General features: G+C 42.4%; 1 protein-coding gene across 1 annotated transcript in view; it reads right to left on the reverse strand.

Moving 5' to 3' along the window:
- The window catches only part of sli (slit guidance ligand), a 147,837-nt gene that overhangs the window by 78,560 nt on the left and 49,321 nt on the right, over nucleotides 1-19,956 (reverse strand). Inside the window, exon 2 of the mRNA XM_073087123.1 lies at nucleotides 10,721-10,871. Within this exon, the coding sequence (XP_072943224.1) occupies nucleotides 10,721-10,860 (140 nt within the window). The 5' untranslated portion in view covers nucleotides 10,861-10,871. The remainder of the gene's footprint in view (nucleotides 1-10,720; nucleotides 10,872-19,956) is intronic.

Below are 19,956 nucleotides of genomic sequence, written 5' to 3' on the forward strand. Positions count from 1 at the left end.
TACTTAGTAGGGATAAAAAATATCTCAAGTATTTACACTTAAAATGCGAGTAAAACCGCAGGGCACAGCTATTTATTTCAGGAATCCTTATCCAGTAGAGCCAAGCCAACTTTATCCAAATTGAAAATAATTCGGTGCCATTTGGAAAAGGGCCAAGGGAATTCATTTAAAAGGCATTTTACACTCACAGCCACACAAGGATTTGTCGTAGGTACCACAGACAAATACACAAATACCCAGACCCAGAAACGGAAATCGAAGTTCATTATTTAGATATCTGTCCGGCCGGGGATAGAACCCGGGAACCTCTGCGCGTCAGACCGGTATGGTGAACGCTCCGCCACGTGGGTCGTCAAAGTTGTCTAATGTATGTATGTATGTATGTAGGTATGTAAAGGAATCTTTGAACTCGATTTTCACCCACTTTGAACGGTCCGATTAATTTAAAATTTTGAACAAATATCAAGAACTGATGACAATACACGATTTTCATAATTTTGTCCCATTGTCCTTATCAGGATCATCAGGATTAACGACTTTAAAGGTGTTCGAGCGCCTTAAAGAAAGTTCATGGCAAAGTTACTGAAAAATTGCAGCAATTATAAAATTTTAGTTTGATTAACTTGTATAAAAGCGCCGTTTTTAGTTTTTAAATACAATCTATTTTAGAAAAGGAATTAGGGTTCCGCATGGAAAATTAAAACCCTTGAAATCTCCCGAGTAAAAACCTTTTTAACGGTGGTAGAACTCTTTCGTTCTTTAGTCTTTCGACTCCGGCACCACCGTCACACCTATTTCTGTTTTAACAGTAGTGTTAAGCGCTGCTGTGTTCTAGTTTGAAGAGTGTGGTGAGAGAGACATACTTTTTCGAGGCAGTTTTCAGGGGTAGCGGCACATCTGTGGTTGACCTCGAGTAGTAATATACCCTTATCTGGGGTTGATTACAGGTCCATACGGCAGTAGCTTACCATCAGATTGACTGCATCCTCGTCTACTCTAATCTTATATATAAAATTCTCGTGTCACAATGTTAGTTACCGTACTCCTCCGAAACGGCTTTACCGATTTTCACCAAAGTTTATAAGCATATTCAGTAGGTCTGAGAATCGGCTACTATCTATTTTTCATACCCCTAAGTGATAAGGATTGTTCAGTGTTCATCCTTAACATTTTTTCATTTATATGGCAACACAAAGTTTGCCGGGTCAGCTAGTATTATATAAAAAAAAAGTTTAACAGAGTAAAACCGCACAGCAGAGTTATTTAATTCCGGAATCCTTATCCAGTAGTCACGACAAATTTGTCCAAATTGAAAATAATTTGCCATTTGGATAAGAGCCAAGGAGCCATTTAAAATTACTCTTTTGGGGACAATTTGAGTTGTTTTTGTAAGCTTTGTGTAATTACAATTTGTCTCGAATCTTATTAAAGACTAAATTAAGGGCATTGCCAAAATAGTTATTACAATGAATGTTTTTGAAAATTATTTAACTTGTTGTTGTATGTATGTGAGTCTTCTTGCAACTGATTTGAACCAGCTACAACCGACTGATCTGAAATACATACACGTTTGGTTTGCATGACAAAGTATGATTAGTTTGGTGACGTCATTTTAAATCCAATATGGCGGAAGACCCAAAACCTTGAATGCACCCATATTATGGGTAGCAAATGAAAGGGTTTTCTGCAAACAAATTGAAAAATAAATAAAGTTACTTAAATTCTTGATTAGTGACTCCCAAACGGTAAAAACGGAACCCTATTACCAGCGCCCATTGTCCGTCTGTCTTGAGATTGCCGAGACTTGATTTTTTCGAGTAAATATTAACGGTGCCTACTATAACAATAGTTGCTGAAAGTAAAAAAATCTTGTATGGCTGCTATGATAACAATTACTATATATAAAAAAATGGTGGTACGGAACATGTGCGACTTCGACCCGCTCTTGTCCAATTATTTAACACTTTTTTTTAATATTTTTATGCTGTCCATACTTCGCCAAATTGCCGCTATTTAAGATTCTTATCTTTAATGACTTAGATGAAATATGCTTCGCTTATAAAATGAAGCTTATTTTTAAAATTGCTCCCCCTATCGGAATTCACAGCAAATAAATTTTTGAAAGCTGACAAAGCGCCAAGCTTTTCAATTGGTTGCCATTTTATTCAATTTTGACACAGCTTTTTAACTTGTGTATCAATCTGTTGCAGTTCCACTGCTGGGCACGTGTATCTTAGAATTAGGTCATAGTCCACCGCGCTGGACAAGTGCGTATTGGTACACTTCACATACCTTTACAACTTTTGTTAAAGAACTCTCAGATATGCAGATTTTGTCACGATGTTTTCAGCGTTTAAGTAATTTCTAATACAGATATAACTTTAAAAAACCGGTAATGTGGGTTTGCACCACAGACCTTTCAACCACGACGTGTTTCAATTACTACACTATCACGGCTCAACTTTCTATGATTAATGTTTAACTGTTATCGATTGACTAGATTTACCCGTGGCTTAACACACGATTAGAAGTTTTTATCTATCCCTCGAGAACGGTACATTTTTCGGGATAAACGCTACCCTATGTCCATTTCTGTACCCCTGACAACGTGTGTACATTTCATGACGGTTTTGTAGTTAAGACGTGACAGTGTAACACACGAACACACATTCACATTTTTAATATTAGTTAGTATGTAAAACAATGTACTAATCATTTTGTAATTTTTAAATTTGGAAATAGTTTCTCTTCGTGTGCTTGTATACAAACTTGTATTGTATTGTATTGTACTAATACTAATATTATAAAGAGGAAAACTTTGTTTGTTTGTTTGATTGTAATGAATAGGCTCAAAAACTACTGGACCGATTTTAAAAATTCTTTCACCATTCGAAAGCTACATTATCCACGAGTAACATAGGGTATATTTTATATGAATATATTTGATAAATAGATTTTGAGGCGGTTCAAAGTTTGCCGGTTCAGCTAGTTTATTATATAAAGACGCACACAATCTTTCTACTTAGCTAAAGATTATAAAACATTGTGACAGGGAGACATAACGCCAAAACTGCAAAAAACACCCCAAAAATAATCCTAAATATATCGGTAACATTTACTGAAAAACACGTACCAACCCTCTAGGATTACCACCCCACAATTAATAACAATTATAGGTTGCGTTTAGGCTCTTGTCGCATAAACACGTTGAAGCTATAAGCTAGAAAAGATAAATTCGAATTGACAAAAAACATTAAACGTATATATACTTATATACACACGTTTTGAAGGTGGTAGAACCCCCTGTGGTTCGACTCCGGCACCACCGTCACACCTGTTTCTGTTATAACAGCAGTGTTAAGCGCTGCTGTGTGAGTTTGAAGTGTGGTAAGGGACATATTTATACAACTGACTCCTCAGGAGTTCGACGCACCTGAAGCCAATTTCGGGCAGGAATGTTATTTTATCTGAGATTGATTAGTACCACACGACCATACAGTCCTGCTGATGGTTAATGGCTTCTGCTGTATGGATCTGTAATCAACCCCAGATAAGATGAGATTCCTACCTGAGGTTGTCGACAGATGAGCCGCTACCCCTAAGACTAAATAACGCCTACATTTTTTTTATAATATGGAGTAGCAGATGGGCATGCAGTTCACCTGATGGTAAGTGGCTACTGCCGCCCATGGTCATCTGTAATCGACTCCAGATAAGATTAGATATTCCTACCTGAGGTCGGCCACGGATGCGCCGCTACCCCTGAGGACTAAGCTGGAACGCCTCGGAAAGGTACGTCTCCCTTACGACACTCTTCAAACCAGAACACAGCAGCGCTTAACACTGCTATTAAAGGAGAAATAGGTGTGACGGTGGTGCCACCGGAGTCGAACCACAAAAGCCTCTACCACCGTCTGACACTGACCATAATAAAACATCGCAATTGTTTGACGACCCGCGTGGCGGAGCGGTCACTATACCGGTCTGACGCGCAGAGGGTCCCGGGTTCGATCCCCGGCCTGATATCTAAATTATGAGGTTTTATTAAATTTAGGTTTCTGTTTCTGGATCTGGGTGTTTGTGTATTCGTCTGTGTGTATCCATAGCACCCACGATACAGGGAATCCTAGTGTGGGGCTGTGTGTGTAGAAAGCGTTGAGTGGAACACATGGTTTAAGGCAGCCATGATCCGTAGAATTGGTATTTGTAAGCCATTTTACCGCCAAAACGAGCTAAGTCGCATTTGGTAGCATTTTCTTATGGCTCAGTTTATGGCTCTTCGCCTTAAATTTGTTGAGTGGGTCTTTATTTTTATTACTACGGCCTTTTTGTGACGCTTTTTGAGTGAGGACTTTATTTCTAATGTTGTGCGTTTTTATGAGTTTGTCAGAAGGTGCTTTAGAAGCTGGTAGAACCCTTTGTGGTTCGACTCCGGCGACACCACCACCACATCTATTTCTGCCTCATAATGGCAGTGTTAAGCGCTACTGTGCTCTGGTTGGAAGGGTGTGGTAAGGGAGACAGACTTTTCCGAGGCGTTCCAGCTTAGTCCTCAGGGATAGCGGCGCTTGTGGCCGACCTCAGGTAGGAATCTAATTTTATTTGGGGCTGATTACAGATGACCATGAGAGGCAATAGCCATCAGGTGAACTGCAAGCTCATTTGCTGCAAAGAGTCCAACCACAGTCAACCACAGATACATTGCATCCGTTGGGGACCAAGTTGCAACGCTTTCTATGTCTTCCTTATCACACAAATTAAAACCCAGAAGCGCCTTACACTGTTATGACAGAAATAGAAGTGACGGTGGTGCCGCTGGATCTACCCAGACAGGGTCCCACTTAGTTCTACCTTCCCAATAACTACCTTACCATTTTTTTTACGAGGGGAACCTTCAAAAGGTACCCGACGACGTGGGAGCGACGCCGGGTTATGTGGGAGTTTTACCGCACTAAAACCCCCCCGGTGGCCGTCCTCAGCGCTTGGCGGAGAACTCCGGGATCTCCGATGGAACACAACCGGAGTCCTCCGAGCGCGATGCCCCTATCGGGCTCTGACTTTGGGGGAGCAATTTGCGCTCCTCCCGCACACCTGGTGTTTACGACGGTATGCGGCCACACACACCGCCGTCCTTCCCGGGCTTGCTTGTTGGACGGTTCGAGCTCCCACTTTTGCCGCCCGGAAGCCCCCTTTTAGTCGCCTTTTACGACAGGCAGGGGATACCGTAGCTCTATTATAGTCCCGGGACTACAGGGACAAATCACTACATTACCAAGGGACACAACGCAACACAAGTAATACGTCGATGAATGTCATTCCCCTCTTCAAGACATTCGTAACACAAAAGAGTCTTCGAAATCAGTTTTGAGAAACAAATTAAATAAAGCGACACAGAAACAGTTGTTTGAGAAAACAAATTTGAGTGTGCAGATCAGTTTGTTGGTAGAGAGGTATAGACAGATAAATAAAGATAGATGTGAGTAACTAAAACGCCAATAATAAAGATTTTACACGAGCAAAATATTTGCTCAGGAGTTCCGAGAGGTGAAAAGTATCTTCGAAAATTGGGTCATATTTTTACATATGTAACTATTTTTAACCGACTTCAAAAAAGGAGGAGATTTCTCAGTTCGACCGTATATATATGTTTTTTTTTTATGTTTTTATGTGTGTTCGGCGCTTACTTCGTCGTTTATCGTCGTCGTTACCCTTCGTAGTGGGTCAAACGGATTACTATGTTCGGCTGTAAGTATTTTGTAACAGATAGATGCACTAATCGAGATGCACAGAGTGCTTAGATAATTATTAAACCAACATTGGTTTAAATATCTAAGACAGAGTGCGTCGACCAAATTCCATAAATATCATGCGTTCTCTGCGCGTGTTTAGTCTGTGCAAACCGTACATTTGGAAAATGCAAATTCGGTTTTCTCGTAGGAGCTCCCGTCACGCCCCCTATACATTGTAAATGTACTTACTTTTATTGCTGTTGTATAAACAAATTACGAATTGAAGGGACTGTTTGCTGGGCTTAGCCCACAGCTGGGATAGGCTTGGGGCACTCCTATTTAGTTTTACAGAGAATTAAATTTTAAGTAAATAGTAATTCAAAAACATTTTATTGAAAAACTAACTGTGGTAGAACTCATTGTGGTTCGACTCCGGCGGCACCACCGTCACACCTATTTCTGTTATAACAGCAGTGTTAAGTTTATGTTTTCCGGTTTGAAGGGTGTGGTAAGAGACGTAATTATCCGAGGCGTTCCAGCTTGATCCTCAGGTATAGCGGTGCAGCTGTGATCGACTTCAGGTAGGAATATCTAATTCTATCTGGGGTTGATTACAGATATCCATACGGCAGTCGTTTTTACACCACTTAACTGCGCATGTCGGTATTGTTCCGCGTAAATTACACCTTGACAGCCATTAAATGGCTGACAGAATTGACAACCGTTTAAGCCATTTAATGGCTTCCTTCAATTACAAGGCGGTGAAATATTTATTATTTATTTATTGTCACATAAAATAAAGCAATAAAACTACAGAAACTCCAATTCGTTTAAAGCTTTGCAATGTACTCTCCTATATCTATACCTATCTATGATTGAACCGTAAAAGGTAGTCACTTTAAATTTTCATATTTATTTTAACAGAAAACTGTTCTTACACATAAAAGTGCCTTTACCCAAAATAAATGCATAAAACAAATAAATAGAGGGAAGAAACCTCATGGCGTCATATTGGTACCGTGTTGACACACCGCTAATACAGTGCAGGTACTGTCGCGGACAGTTGTGTCAAGTACCGTCCCACTGCTGGGCACGGGTCTCAGAATGAGGATTAGGTCATAGTCCACGGCGCTGGACAAGTGCGTATTGGTAGACTTCACATACCTTTGAGAACTTTTCTTCGAATCCTTACGATGTTTTCCTTCACCGTTTAAGCAAGTGGTAATTAATTTCTAATCCTTACTAATATTATAAATCCGAAAGTAACCCTGTCTGTGTGGTTCTCTTCTTCACATCTAAACCACTGAATCTATTTTAATGAAATTTTGTACAAAGATAGTCTGAGACCCGAGAAAGAACATAGGATAGTTTTTATCCCGGAAATCCCACGGAACTAGGGATGGCGATCTAAGATCGATTAATCGGAGAATCGATCTTTTGAAGCCAAAACATCGATTATTTTAATTTATATTAATAAGGATTGAATCGTAAACTATGCATTTGATCAAGTGATGATCTTTAGCAAAGTTGAAGGTACGAATTTTCAGTTTTATGTATGTTAGTATGTCATATTATTTTCTTTTAAACGCGGGTGAAGCCGCGGGCAACAATTAGTATGCACATAAATTTCAAAAATCAGATGTGCCTGGGATTTGAACGTCAGACCCGCGAATGAGAGACCGAGTTTCGGAGCCACTATCTATCTATTATTGCAATTAATATGTAAGTATCTTATCTTTTTACCCGACTTCTAAGGAAGGGTTATGTTTTGTTATAATACTCTTGAGGGACTAAGTTGAAACACCTCGGAAGAGCCTTCCGTACACATAATATTTAACCCCAGTTGAATTTTTACAATATGTCGGTGTTTAATAAAAGAAAGAAAACCAAGTATTCAATTTTTGATGTAAACAACAAAATAGTTTTGTGACCACTTCTGTGCACGACTGTACCCCGATATTGCGTACGGAACATGTATTATATCGTACCCTCTTTGTCGAGTCGATTGTACCATAGAGCTCAGAAGGGATAGATCTGTACATATGTAAGGTAATAACAAAACCATGGTGACAAAAAATGATTTGTAGTCTACAAAGAAATGATTGCGCCGCTATCCCTGAGAACGCCCCTGGAACGCCTTGGAAAAGTATGTTATACCTTACCCTTACCACACCCTTCAAACCAGAAGTAAGCAGCGCTTAACACTGCTGTTATAACAGAAACAGGTGTGGCGGTGCCGCCGGAGACGAATCACAAAGGGCTCTATCATTTTCTTTCTTACTATTTTACAATAAAGAATATTATTTATATTCTTTGTTATATCCACAATTTATATTGCGCTCATATTGGACACGCTGTTTACGCCGTTATCCAACGAAGTATATTGAGCGCCAACTTCAGAAATATGTACTAAACCAACATTTATTTTAATTATTTTTTACTTTGTAGTGACATAGAAGTCGGTTTTATTTTTTGTTATTTTTTTTTTACTTCTTGTGTGCGAAAAAAAATTAATATACTCGTATGTAAAATATTTCTTTTTTTACCTCAATACTTATAACTAAACAAATATTTAAATGTAATAAGCTTCATCCAAATTTTTGTCCCAAATAATATGAATTAATTTTAATTTCCTTAATTATTTTTTTATGAGTGAAAAAAGTGTATATAAAATATAAATTTATAATCTTTTCTAGCTCTTCCAACATCTATGCCACCATGGTACCCGAATACAGTATAAAGCGATGGGGCAAGGAATTCCCTTCCTTAGTTCGATATTACCTTCACTCACTTCCTATAAAATACATATAGGACTATACGAGAACGCGCGCGGTTCCGCTCGCGTACACGTTTTTAATAAAATAGGTATATGGCGGATATACCTTTTTTTGTTTTTTTTTCTTAACGAGGGGGAGTCCTTCAAAAGGTACCCGACGACGTGGGAGCGACGCTGGGTTATGTGGGATTTTTACCGCACTAAAACCCCCCCGGTGGCCGTCCTCAACGCTTGTTGGAGAACTCCGGGATCTCCGACGGAACGCAACCGGAGTCCTCCAAGCGCGATGCCCCGATCGGGCTCTGCCCTGGGAGAGCAGTTTCCTCTCCTCTCACACCATCTGGTGTTCACGACGGTATGGAAACACATATCGCCGTCCTTCCCGGGATCGCTTATTGGACGGTTCGAGCACCCACTCTTGCCGCCCGCGATCCCGGAAGCCCCCTTTTAGTCCCCTCTTACGACAGGCAGGGGATACCGTAGCCCTATTCTAGTCCCGGAACTACAGGGACAATGGCGGATATACCTACATAAAGCGTTCCAATTTAGTCTTAGAGGTAGTAGCACACCTTTGGCCCAAATAGTACTGGGATCCTATCTGAGAACGGATTACAGGTGGAGGGTAATGTTTTTCGAGCGTATGTATGTATGTCTCACTTCTGGGACTCATACTGTTCTGAAACGTTCCAGCTTAGACCTCAGGGGTAGCGGCGCAACTATGGCCGACTATCTGGGGTTGATTACAAATGTCCAAGGGTGCTAGTGCAGTCCACCTGATGGTAGACATTGAACTGTAATCAACCTCAGATAGGATTGCAGTGCCACCTGAGGTCACAAGCATTGCTACTGAAGATTAAGGAACGCTTTGTATGTCTCGTTTACAGCTACAAGACGGAAAACGGTTTAACGACAGTATCTCTGGAGTCGATAAGACCCTTTGTGGTTCGACTCCAGCGGCACCACCGCCATACCTACTTCTACCTAATAACAGCAGTGTTAGGCGCTGCTGTGTTCCGGTTTGAAGGGTGTGGTAAGGGAGACATACTTTTCCGAGGTGTTTCAGCTTAGTCCTCAGCGGCGCTTATGGCCGACCTCAGGTAGGAATATCTAATCCTGTCTGGGGTTGATTACAGACGTCCATGGGCGTCCGTGGACGTCCGTGGGTGGACTACATGCTTGTCTGCTACTCCTATAGTAATAGTTTCCATATAAAGAGCGGACTAGAAGTTTAGCGCAGACTCTATTACTCTTCCTTATCCTATATTATAAATCCGAAAGTAACTCTGTCTGTCTGGTTGTCTCTTCTTCACGCCTAAACCACTGAACCGATTTTAATGAAATTTTGTACAAAGATAGTCTGAGACCCGAGAAAGGATATAGGATAATTTTTATCCTGGAAATCCCACGGGAACTATGGATGCCAATCTAAGATCGATTAATCGGAGAATCGATCTTTTGAACCCAAAACATCGATTATTTTAATCGACATTAGTAAGGATTGAATCGTAAAGTATGCATTTGATCAAGTGATGATCTTTAGCAAAGTTGTTGTCCATGAGCCCACGAAGGTTCCAGAGTTGGTACGTCCAATTTTCGCCATATGGTGCCACTGTCGTTCCAATGAAGGTACGAATTTTCAGTTTTATGTTAGTATGTCATATTATCTTCTTTTAAACGCGGGCGAAGCCGCGGGTAAAAACTAGTCTACACTAATATTATAAAGAGGAAAACTTTGTTTGTTTGATTGTAATGAATAGGCTCAAAAACTAGTGGACCGATTTTAAAAATTCTTTCACCATTCGAAAGCTACATTATCTTTTTTTTTATAATATAAGAGTAGCAGACGAGCATACAGTCCACCTGATGGTAAGTGGCTACTGCCGCCCATGGACATCTATAATCAACCCCAGATAGGATTCCTACCTGAGGTCGGCCACAGATGCGCCGCTACCCCTGAGGACTAAGCTGGAACGCCTCGGAAAAGTCTGTCTCCCTTACCACACACTCCCTTCAAATCGGAACACAGCAGCGCCTAACACTGCTGTTATTAGGTAGAAATAGGTGTAGCGGTGGTGCCACCGGAGTCGAACCACAAAGGGTTCTACCACCTTCACGAGTAACATAGGCTATATTTTATATGAAATTATTTGATAAATAGATTTTTCAGGCGGTACAAAGTTTGCCGGGTCAGCTAGTAATTAATAACTAAACTCACAGTCGTTGCGCGTCAGTGGGCAGCCGCCTCGGCGCGTGCAGCAGCGCGCGGTGTGCGCAGTCCACGTTGGGCGGGCGGCACGAGCACGCCCACGGGCACGCCGCGGCGCCCGACACGAGCAGCAGCAGGCACAGCAGCATCGCTAGGTCATCTGGAACAGAGACGGTTCAGTTGCGGAGGGTAATGTTTGTTGTGGAGGGTAATGTATGTACCCTACCGCAGAAAGTACTGTTTTTAGTCTGCGGAGTTGATTGTTTGCGGAGGGTAATGTTTTGTTGTGGAGGGTAATGTTTGTAACTTACAGCGGAAGGTGCTGTTTAAGTAGTCTGCGGAGTTGATAGTTTGCGGAGGGTAATGTTTGTTGTGGAGGGTAATGTTGGTAACTTACAGCGGGAAGTAGTGTTTTTAGTCTGTGGAGTTGATTGATTGCGGATGGTAATGTTTGTCTGCTGAGGATAATGTTTGAGGCGGTGGAGGGTAATATTTTAGAAGCTTGTGGAGGGTAGTGTGTTCTAACAGATAGCGAAATGTAATGTGATCCAACTTAGTCTTCAGGCCTCAACTAATACTTTTGGCGACTTCCTTTAACTTTCCAATAGATGGCGCCACACGTTCATGCAGCGAGCTATTACAGTTTTCTCAATATCTTCCATATATACAAGTTGGGAACTGATATTGTTGGAGCGCGGCCGCTGTCCGGACATCACCTAACACAGGGAGATCTCATTTGCCAAAGTATTATATATATGTTTTTTTTAATATAGGCGTAGCAGACGAGCATGCAGTCCACCTGATGGTCAGTGGCTACTGCCGCCCATGGACATCTAACATCAGCCCCAGATATGGTGGTCGGCCACAGATGCGCCACTACTCCTGAGGACTAAGCTGGAACGCCTCAGAAAATTATGTCTTCCTTAAAACCAGAACACAGCAGCGTTTAACACTGCTGTTATAAGAGAAATACGTGTGGCGGTGGTGCCGCCGGAGTCGAACCACAAAGGGTTCTACCTTCAAAATTGCCCTCTGATTCAAATCCAGATCTTCAAAAACATCCACTAAGCCATCCAATACACATTACATATGTGGCACGGTGGCAGTCCAAAAATACACCATCCATTAAAGTAAGATAAGCATAAGTGCGGGTTCGACTCCCGGCTATCTCGAGTGAAGTAATGTACCTTTATCATAACGACTCGTGTTATTGGTGTCTAAAAATAAAACAAATAAAAATTCTTTGAAACTTACTAGAGCTGTTAGAAAGATTATATTAATGTGACGCATGCAGTCCGCCTGCAGATGGTATGCCGATATTTCTTACGAGGGTACCCTTCAAAGGTACCCGACGACGTGAAAGCGACACTGGGTTATGTGGGATTTTTACCGCACTAAAACACCCTCGGTAGCCGTCCTCAACGCTTGTTGGAGAACTCCGGGATCTCTGACGGAATACATCCGGAGTCCTCCAAGCGCGATGACCCGAGCTCTGTCATGGGGGAGCAGTTTTCGTCCCTACCACACCATCTGGTATTTACGACGGTATCCGGTCACATATACCGCCATCCTTCCTGGGGTCGCCGGGCGGTTCGAGCTCCCACTTTTGCGACCCGCAACCCTGGAAGCCCGCTTTAGTCGCCTCTTACGACAGGCAGGGATATCGTAGCCCTATTCTAGTCCCGGGACAACAAGGACAACAGTCTATATGCCGTATGGACATCTGTAACTCCATACAGAGCAGGTTCCTGAAGCTGATCACACGTCACTCCTGAGCACTAAGCTCGCCTCTTATGTAAGTCAGTACACACACACACACACTGAACTGCTGCACGTGAGAAATTTGGAAACCTCACAGAGACGTACTCAGCGGTGGTGTATGAATAAAGAAATAGATATACCCTAGAATGTGTCTAGACTAGTCTCGTAAAGGCTATAACGCTATCTGGTCTAGACTAAACATTAGCGTACAAGTCGCTTCTACGTTTCAGCATATCAGCAGTTAGTTGCAACTTAGTGTTGCTTATTATTTGCATAATAGAATATCTTAGTTAGCAGATATGATCTTAGAAAGCAGTGAAGCAATGATAGCCTAGTGGTTAACAAACTCAGCCTCTTGATCGAGGGGTTCGAGGTTCAAATCCCAGACACCTCTGATTTTTCAAAGTTATGTGTGCATTAGAAATTAATTCACTTGTTTTACGGTGAAGGAAAACATCGTGAAGAAACATGCATACCTGAGAAATCTTAAAAAAAAGTTTTTAAAGATATGTGAAGTGTACCAATACGCACTTGTCCAGCGCGGTGGACTATGGCCTAATCCTCATTCTGAGAGACCCGTGCCCAGCAGTGGGACAGTAATGGGTTGATGATATAGTCGTATTACGAGTGAAACCGTATGCCATAGCTTGTCTTTGTATATATATTTCTTATGTGCGTGTGTATGTCACTGAACTCCTCCTAAACGACTGGACTGATTTTAATAAAAAAAATTGTGTGTGTTCAAGGGGACTTGAGAATCGTTTAGATTCACAGTTTAGTCCGTGGGAAAGGGTTTTTTTTATTAACTTTTAATTCGTAAGTAGTTATAGAATCGGAAACTATGCATTTGATCAAGTGATGATCTTTAGCAAAGTTGTTGTCCAAGAGCCCACGAGGGTTTGGGAGTTGGTATGACCAATTTTCGACAGATGGCACCACTGTCATTCCAATGCAGGTACAAATTTTCCGTTTTATGTATGTCATATTATTTCTTTAAAATGCGGGCGAAGCCGCGGGCACCACTAGGATTACATAAATATTTTTCAATCATATCCTCATCCCAACGCCATAACACCAATTGTGTTGATTGGGGTTAAGTGGGGTCTTTGGGTATTGAAATCTGATTTACGGGTTCAGTACCCGGGCTGGGCAATTGTGGGGGATTGTTGGTACTCTAGTTGAGTTAGATGAAAGTGGCACCATCGTCACACCTGTTTCTGTTATAACAGCAGTTAGCTGCTGTGTTCCGGTTTGAGTGTGGTAAGAGACATACTTATTCCTCAAGGTAGCGACGCATCTGTGGCTTATCTCAGGTAGGAATCTGATCTCCATACGGTAGCTTACCATCAGGTGGACTGCACGCTCGTCTGCTACTTGCAATCTTATAAATAATTCGCCAAGTACGAGTGAAACTTGCACATGGAGGCTTCCATAACACCATTCATTATTTTTTACTTATTTTTATTCATTTTATCATTTTCAACAACACTTAGTTATATGATACAACAATAGATGGCGTTGGGGTGATGATGAATGATACGTAAACAACGTATAATAAAATTAAAATAACGATATTAAAATATGTTTTATGGTTCTTATCTGTATTTATTATAATAAGGGGCTCCATTCCAATCTGGATGCCGTCCATCACCACCTTGAGACGGCAAAGCCGGCTTTTCTCTTTTTGACGGAGACGCAGATATCGCCCTCGGGCGAAACATCGTATTTAAATTACCCCGGCTACAGTTTAGAACATGCCTTCAGGCGTCGAGCCGGGGTATGTGTGTATGTTCGGGATGATATCTGCTGCCGCCGTCTCAGCTGCCTCGAAGACAAGGACCTATCCTTGTTGTGGGTGCGCGTGGATATTGGGGGGCAGACCCGCGTCTACGCGTGCCTTTATAGGTCCTACAGCGGAGATGTTGAGACAACTCGACTATTCGAGCACGTCCAGTGGGGGACTGACAAAATGCTGCAGCAGTGCCCTTCGGCGGAGTTGGTCATTCTGGGTGACTTCAATGCCCACCATATTGAATGGCTAGGCTCCCGAATCACGGACTTCGCCGGAAGAACTGCGTATGACTTCTCCTTGGCATATGGGCTCTCCCAGGTCGTACCCGGTCATACTAGGGTACCTGATATTGAGACCCATACTGCGTCTTTGCTGGATCTTCTGTTAACCAACTATCCTGATGACTACCAAGTGATGGTCAAGGCTCCTCTTGGATCTTCTGACCATTGCTTGGTAAGTTCTTCTGTGCCCTTGTCGCGTCCCACGGGGGCTCGACCACCGGGGAAGCGACAAGTTTGGCACTACAGGTCAGCAGATTGGGACGGGCTCCGGGAATTCCTGGCCTCGTACCCGTGGAGGCAGCTATGCTTCGTCTCGGGTGATCCTAGCACGTGCGCTGACTCTGTGGCCGACGTCATACGGCAGGGTATGGAATGCTTCATTCCAAACTCTGTCGTGTCCGTCGGTGGGCGGGGTCAGCCCTGGTTTGACGGGCCTTGCGCTAAGGCTTCACGTCATAAGCAAGAGGCCTACCAAGCCTGGGCATCAGCACACGCGTGCAAGGATCCGAAGACCCCCGAGTTACGAACCGCACTTAACGCTGCCTCCCGTTCAGTAAAGAAGTATATGGCCAAGGCGAAGTCTAGGCACATTGGCAGAATTGGCGAGCGACTACTTGGTTACCCCTCCGGGAGTCGAGCCTTCTGGTCGCTGGCCAAAGCTGTCGTGGGTAATTTCTGTCACTCCTCACTACCGCCCCTGCGGAAATCAGACGATTCTCTGGCCCACACGGCAAAGGGGAAAGCCGATCTTCTGGGCAACCTCTTTGCCTCAAACTCGACTCTTGATGACAAGGGGGCCACACCGCCTACCATCCCGCGGTGTGAGGGTTCTATGCCTGATATACGCTTTACGCAGAAAGCTGTCAGGCGAGCTCTATTGTCCCTTGATGTCAAGAAGTCGAGTGGGCCGGACGAAATCCCCGCAGTGGTGCTGAGGACGTGTGCTCCCGAGTTGACTCCCATCTTAACGCGTTTATTCTCGCTTTCCTATACCACAGGTGAAGTACCGTCTTCGTGGAAGGTAGCCCTCGTTCACCCGATTCCTAAAAAGGGTGACCGCAGTGACCCGGCTAATTACAGGCCTATTGCGATAACCTCCTTGCTCTCAAAGGTAATGGAGCGTGTGGTTAATACCCAGCTTCTGAGGTACCTCGAGGATCGCCAGCTGATCAGCGATCACCAATATGGTTTCCGCAAGGGCCGTTCAGCTGGTGATCTTCTGGTGTACCTCACACACCGATGGGCGCAAGCCGTTGAGAGTAATGGTGAGGCGTTGGCGGTTAGCCTGGATATCGCAAAGGCCTTTGACCGGGTCTGGCATAGGGCCCTTCTCGCGAAGCTTCCATCTTACGGTCTTCCCGAGAGGTTGTGCACATGGACAGCCAGTTTTCTGTCTGAGCGGCAAATCAAAGTCGTAGTTGACGGGTGCTGCTCAGACACGAAGCCTGTTAATGCTGGCGTGCCCCAGGGCTCTGTCCTCTCTCCCACGCTATTCATTCTGCATATCAATGACATGTTGCAAAAATCTAGCAGCATTCATTGCTATGCAGATGATAGTACGGGAGATGCTGTGTACACAGGCCGTGCAAACACCTCTCGGACTCTCGTGGAGGAAAGCAGAATCCGACTTGTGTCTGAAATCGAGAACTCTCTGGAGCAGGTCTCGACATGGGGTCGACTTAACCTTGTTGAGTTCAACCCCACGAAGACGCAAGTCTGCGCGTTCACCGCTAAAAAAACCCCATTCGTCATAGCGCCACGGTTCCAGGGAATTCCACTCACCATTGATAAAAGTATAGGGATCCTAGGAGTTGACATATCGTGTGATGTGCAATACCGGGGTCATTTGGACGTTAAGGCGAAGTTGGCATCAAGGAAGCTGGGCGTTCTGAACAGAGCGAAGCGGTACTTCACTGCGGGGCAACTCCTTCTGCTTTATAAGGCGCAAGTGAGACCCCACATGGAGTGCTGCTCGCATCTCTGGGCAGGAGCACCCCAATACCAACTTAACCCACTTGACTCCGTACAGAAACGCGCAGTACGAATCGTCAACGATCCGAGGATTTCCGATCGGCTAGAACCTTTAAGTTTACGGAGGGACATAGGTTCCCTCTGCGTGTTCTACCGGCTTTACAATGGTGAGTGTTCCCAGGAACTATTTGACCTGGTGCCTACATCACCGTTCCTCCATCGCACCACTCGCCGAAGGATGAAGTTCCATCCACACCAACTGGACTCGTGGCGGTCCTCCACGGTTCGATTTGCGCGGACGTTCTTGCCACGGACGTGCAAAATGTGGAATGAACTTCCTTCTGAGGTATTCCCGGAGCGCTATGACATGGGGCTCTTCAAAAAAGGTGCAAAAAGAGCTCTCCTTCAAAGCCGGCGATGCATTGGCGACTCCTCTGGTGTTGCAAATGTCCATAGGCGACGTTGACTACTTTCCATCAGGTAGCACGTCTGCTTTATCGTCAGGTTCAAATATAAAAAAAAAAAAAAAAAAAAAAAAAAAAAAAAAACCAGTTATAGTAGTAAACGGATTGTAATGCCGAAAAATACCGATTTGTTGTATGGAGACCGCCTTTAATATTGAACTTTATTTTATTTTTAGTATTTGTTGTTATATCGGCCACATTTATGCATCCTGTGTATATCTATTACGGTTCCGGAGATAGAGCCCTGTGACAGACGGACAGACGGCGAAGTCTTAGTAATAGGGAACGTTTTTACCCTTTGGGTACGGAACCCTAAAAACTACTAAGTAATTAACTCAAAACATTTGAAAACAGTTAACCATGCTTTCTCACGCTAATTTCTTTTCAAGTCACTGGATAATTAACTGGAACATTGGCGAAGTGCCAGTCGATCGCCCGTGGAGGGTTCGGTACCATTAAATTTTCATTTTCATTAATATCTTAAAATATGTAACGATTATTTCTAATTCACAGTATTACTTTATTTATTACTAATCATATATACTGTATTTTTTATTTTTAGTATTTGTTACGGTTGAAATAGTTATTACGGAATATGCGGAAAATACCTCTTTTTTGTATGGGAACTCCCTTTCAATTTTATTTGTTGTTGCAGCGGCTCTAGCAACAAAAACAGTGATTTTTTTTATCTCTCATGTTATTTATTAACACGCTTTTATTAGCTTGGGTTGTATGTATGTATGTATGTACGTAACAGTAACGGAATCTTTGAACCCGATTTCTATTCACTTTGAACGTTCAGTTTAATTCAATATTTTGAAGAATTACGCACTTTTAGAACCTGATAAATGGAGCACCCCACGCTTTTTCCACAATTATACTATTTACTGTTCCTTAATTGATTCTTAGATTGAAAATTATTTTCTACTTTTTAGTTGATTTTATCATAAAAGCGTGTTGTTTAGTTTTTTGAACTATATTTATCTATTACGCGCTAGACGCCCTGTGACAGACAGACAGCAGACTTAGGCTAGGCTAGACTATAGGTTTCCGATTTTACCTCTTAGGTATGGCACTTTAAAAAACATTTAAGATATCCAGCGTTCCAGTTTTACCCCTTGGTTACGGAACCCTAAAAACCATTAATTATACCATTAGAACGCATGTGAATCATTCGCGCTAAGAATCAAACAAACTCGGTGACCTGTCAAAAACTCAAAATTCTTTTGTTCTATTGATATCACACTTCAAAAGCGTTTGAGAACGTGTGAATTATTTTTTTTATAAATGTGGAGGGTAATGTTCGAGCGTATGTATGTATGTATGTGTCACGCTGCACTGCAGCACAAAGGGCTTGACGGATTAACATATGAGGTGTCGTTGGATTCGTCTAAATTGTAGGAATGACATAGGATATATTACTTCCTTTTTAAGGTAATTATTTCGGTTTTTTTATTTTTAATTCTACACACATAACCTACACTAGGATTTCTGATATGTCGTTATATTAGGAGTCCGAGTTTCAAACCCAGAAACAGATCTTCGATTCTTTTGTTGTGCGGATTAAAAATCAATTATCACTTGCTAAAACGGCGAAGTAAAACATGGTGAGCATACCTGACAGATTTAAAAAGTTGTCAAAGGTATGTAAAGTCTACCAATACGCACTTGTCCAGCGCGGTTGACTATGGCCTAATGCTCATTCTGAGAGACCCGTGCCCAGCAGTGGGACAGTAATGGGTAGACGTATCTTACTATGAATTACAAGTCAAAGAAACATCATTAATCTTAGAAAGAGAAGGCACTATTTTACAATTTGTATTCAAAAAGCCCTTGACGGATTGTCTTGCTTCAAAATTAAAAAAATCTATTGAGCTGTCAGAATCTTTTGTTACTTTCACCGCGTTTTTGTGTGAAAGAAAAAATAAAAAAGTTGGCCAAGGGCACGTCGAACCCGCACCGGGAGGGTTCCGTAGCACCAATTTTTTTTTATTTTTTTTATTTGTAGTATTTGGTATTATAGCAGCCATTGAAGTATGTACAATGCACATACATTGTGAAAATTTGATTGTATTCTATTCTATTAAAAAAAAAAAAACATTTTTTTTAATTTCTAGTATTTGTTATCTATTATAGGTGGTAGAACCCTTTGTGGTTCGACTCCGGTGGCACCACCGCCACACCTGTTTCTGCCTAACGGAAACCACCAGCCACCCTTCAAAACGGAACACAGCAGGGTTACGCGCTGCTGTGTTCCGTTTTGAAGGGTGTGGTAAGGGAGACAGACTTTTCCGAGGCGTTTTGTGAAAATTTGAACCCTCTACCTATAACGGTTCAACGGTTAGTTTGAAAAATACAAGTTTGTCGTATGCGGACGCCTTTTTTATAATCAACTTTTTTATTTTTAGTATTTGTTGTTATAGCGGCCACAGCACACATATACAGAAACTTGAAATTTTTACAGAGAATTATACATACAATCTCTGTAAAATGAGTAAATATCTATTACGGTTCCAGAAAAAGAGCCCTGTGACAGACATACAGACAGCGGAGGCTTAGTAATACGGTTCTGTTTTTACCCTTTGGGTACGGAACCCTAAAAATATTGTTCGAGCGCGAGCAATAAGGGTCTTACTAATACTGATGATAGAGTGAAGTTTACAGTCCTACCTGAGGTCGGCTACAAGCTTTGCTACTGAGGACTAAGCTGGAACGCCTCTAAGTATGTTTCTTACCACACTTCAAACTAGAACACAGCAGCGCATAATAAAAATATGTGTGGCGGTGGTGCCGCCGGAGTCGAACTACAGAAGGTTTTACCTCAATTTAGAAATCGGTTAAGCCGTTTTGGAGGAGTACGGTAACCAACATTGTGACACGAGAATTTTATATATAGGACATTTATTTATAAACTAGCCGCTTCGCTCGCAATTATATATTTGTCTATATGTTTAACGTTACTATTTTTCGGGGTAA

This window comes from Epargyreus clarus, unplaced genomic scaffold (genome assembly GCF_041222505.1).
Source record: "Epargyreus clarus isolate Ecla_fem2 unplaced genomic scaffold, WU_Ecla_fem_2.2 ptg000025l, whole genome shotgun sequence".
Classification (NCBI taxonomy): domain Eukaryota; kingdom Metazoa; phylum Arthropoda; class Insecta; order Lepidoptera; family Hesperiidae; genus Epargyreus; species Epargyreus clarus.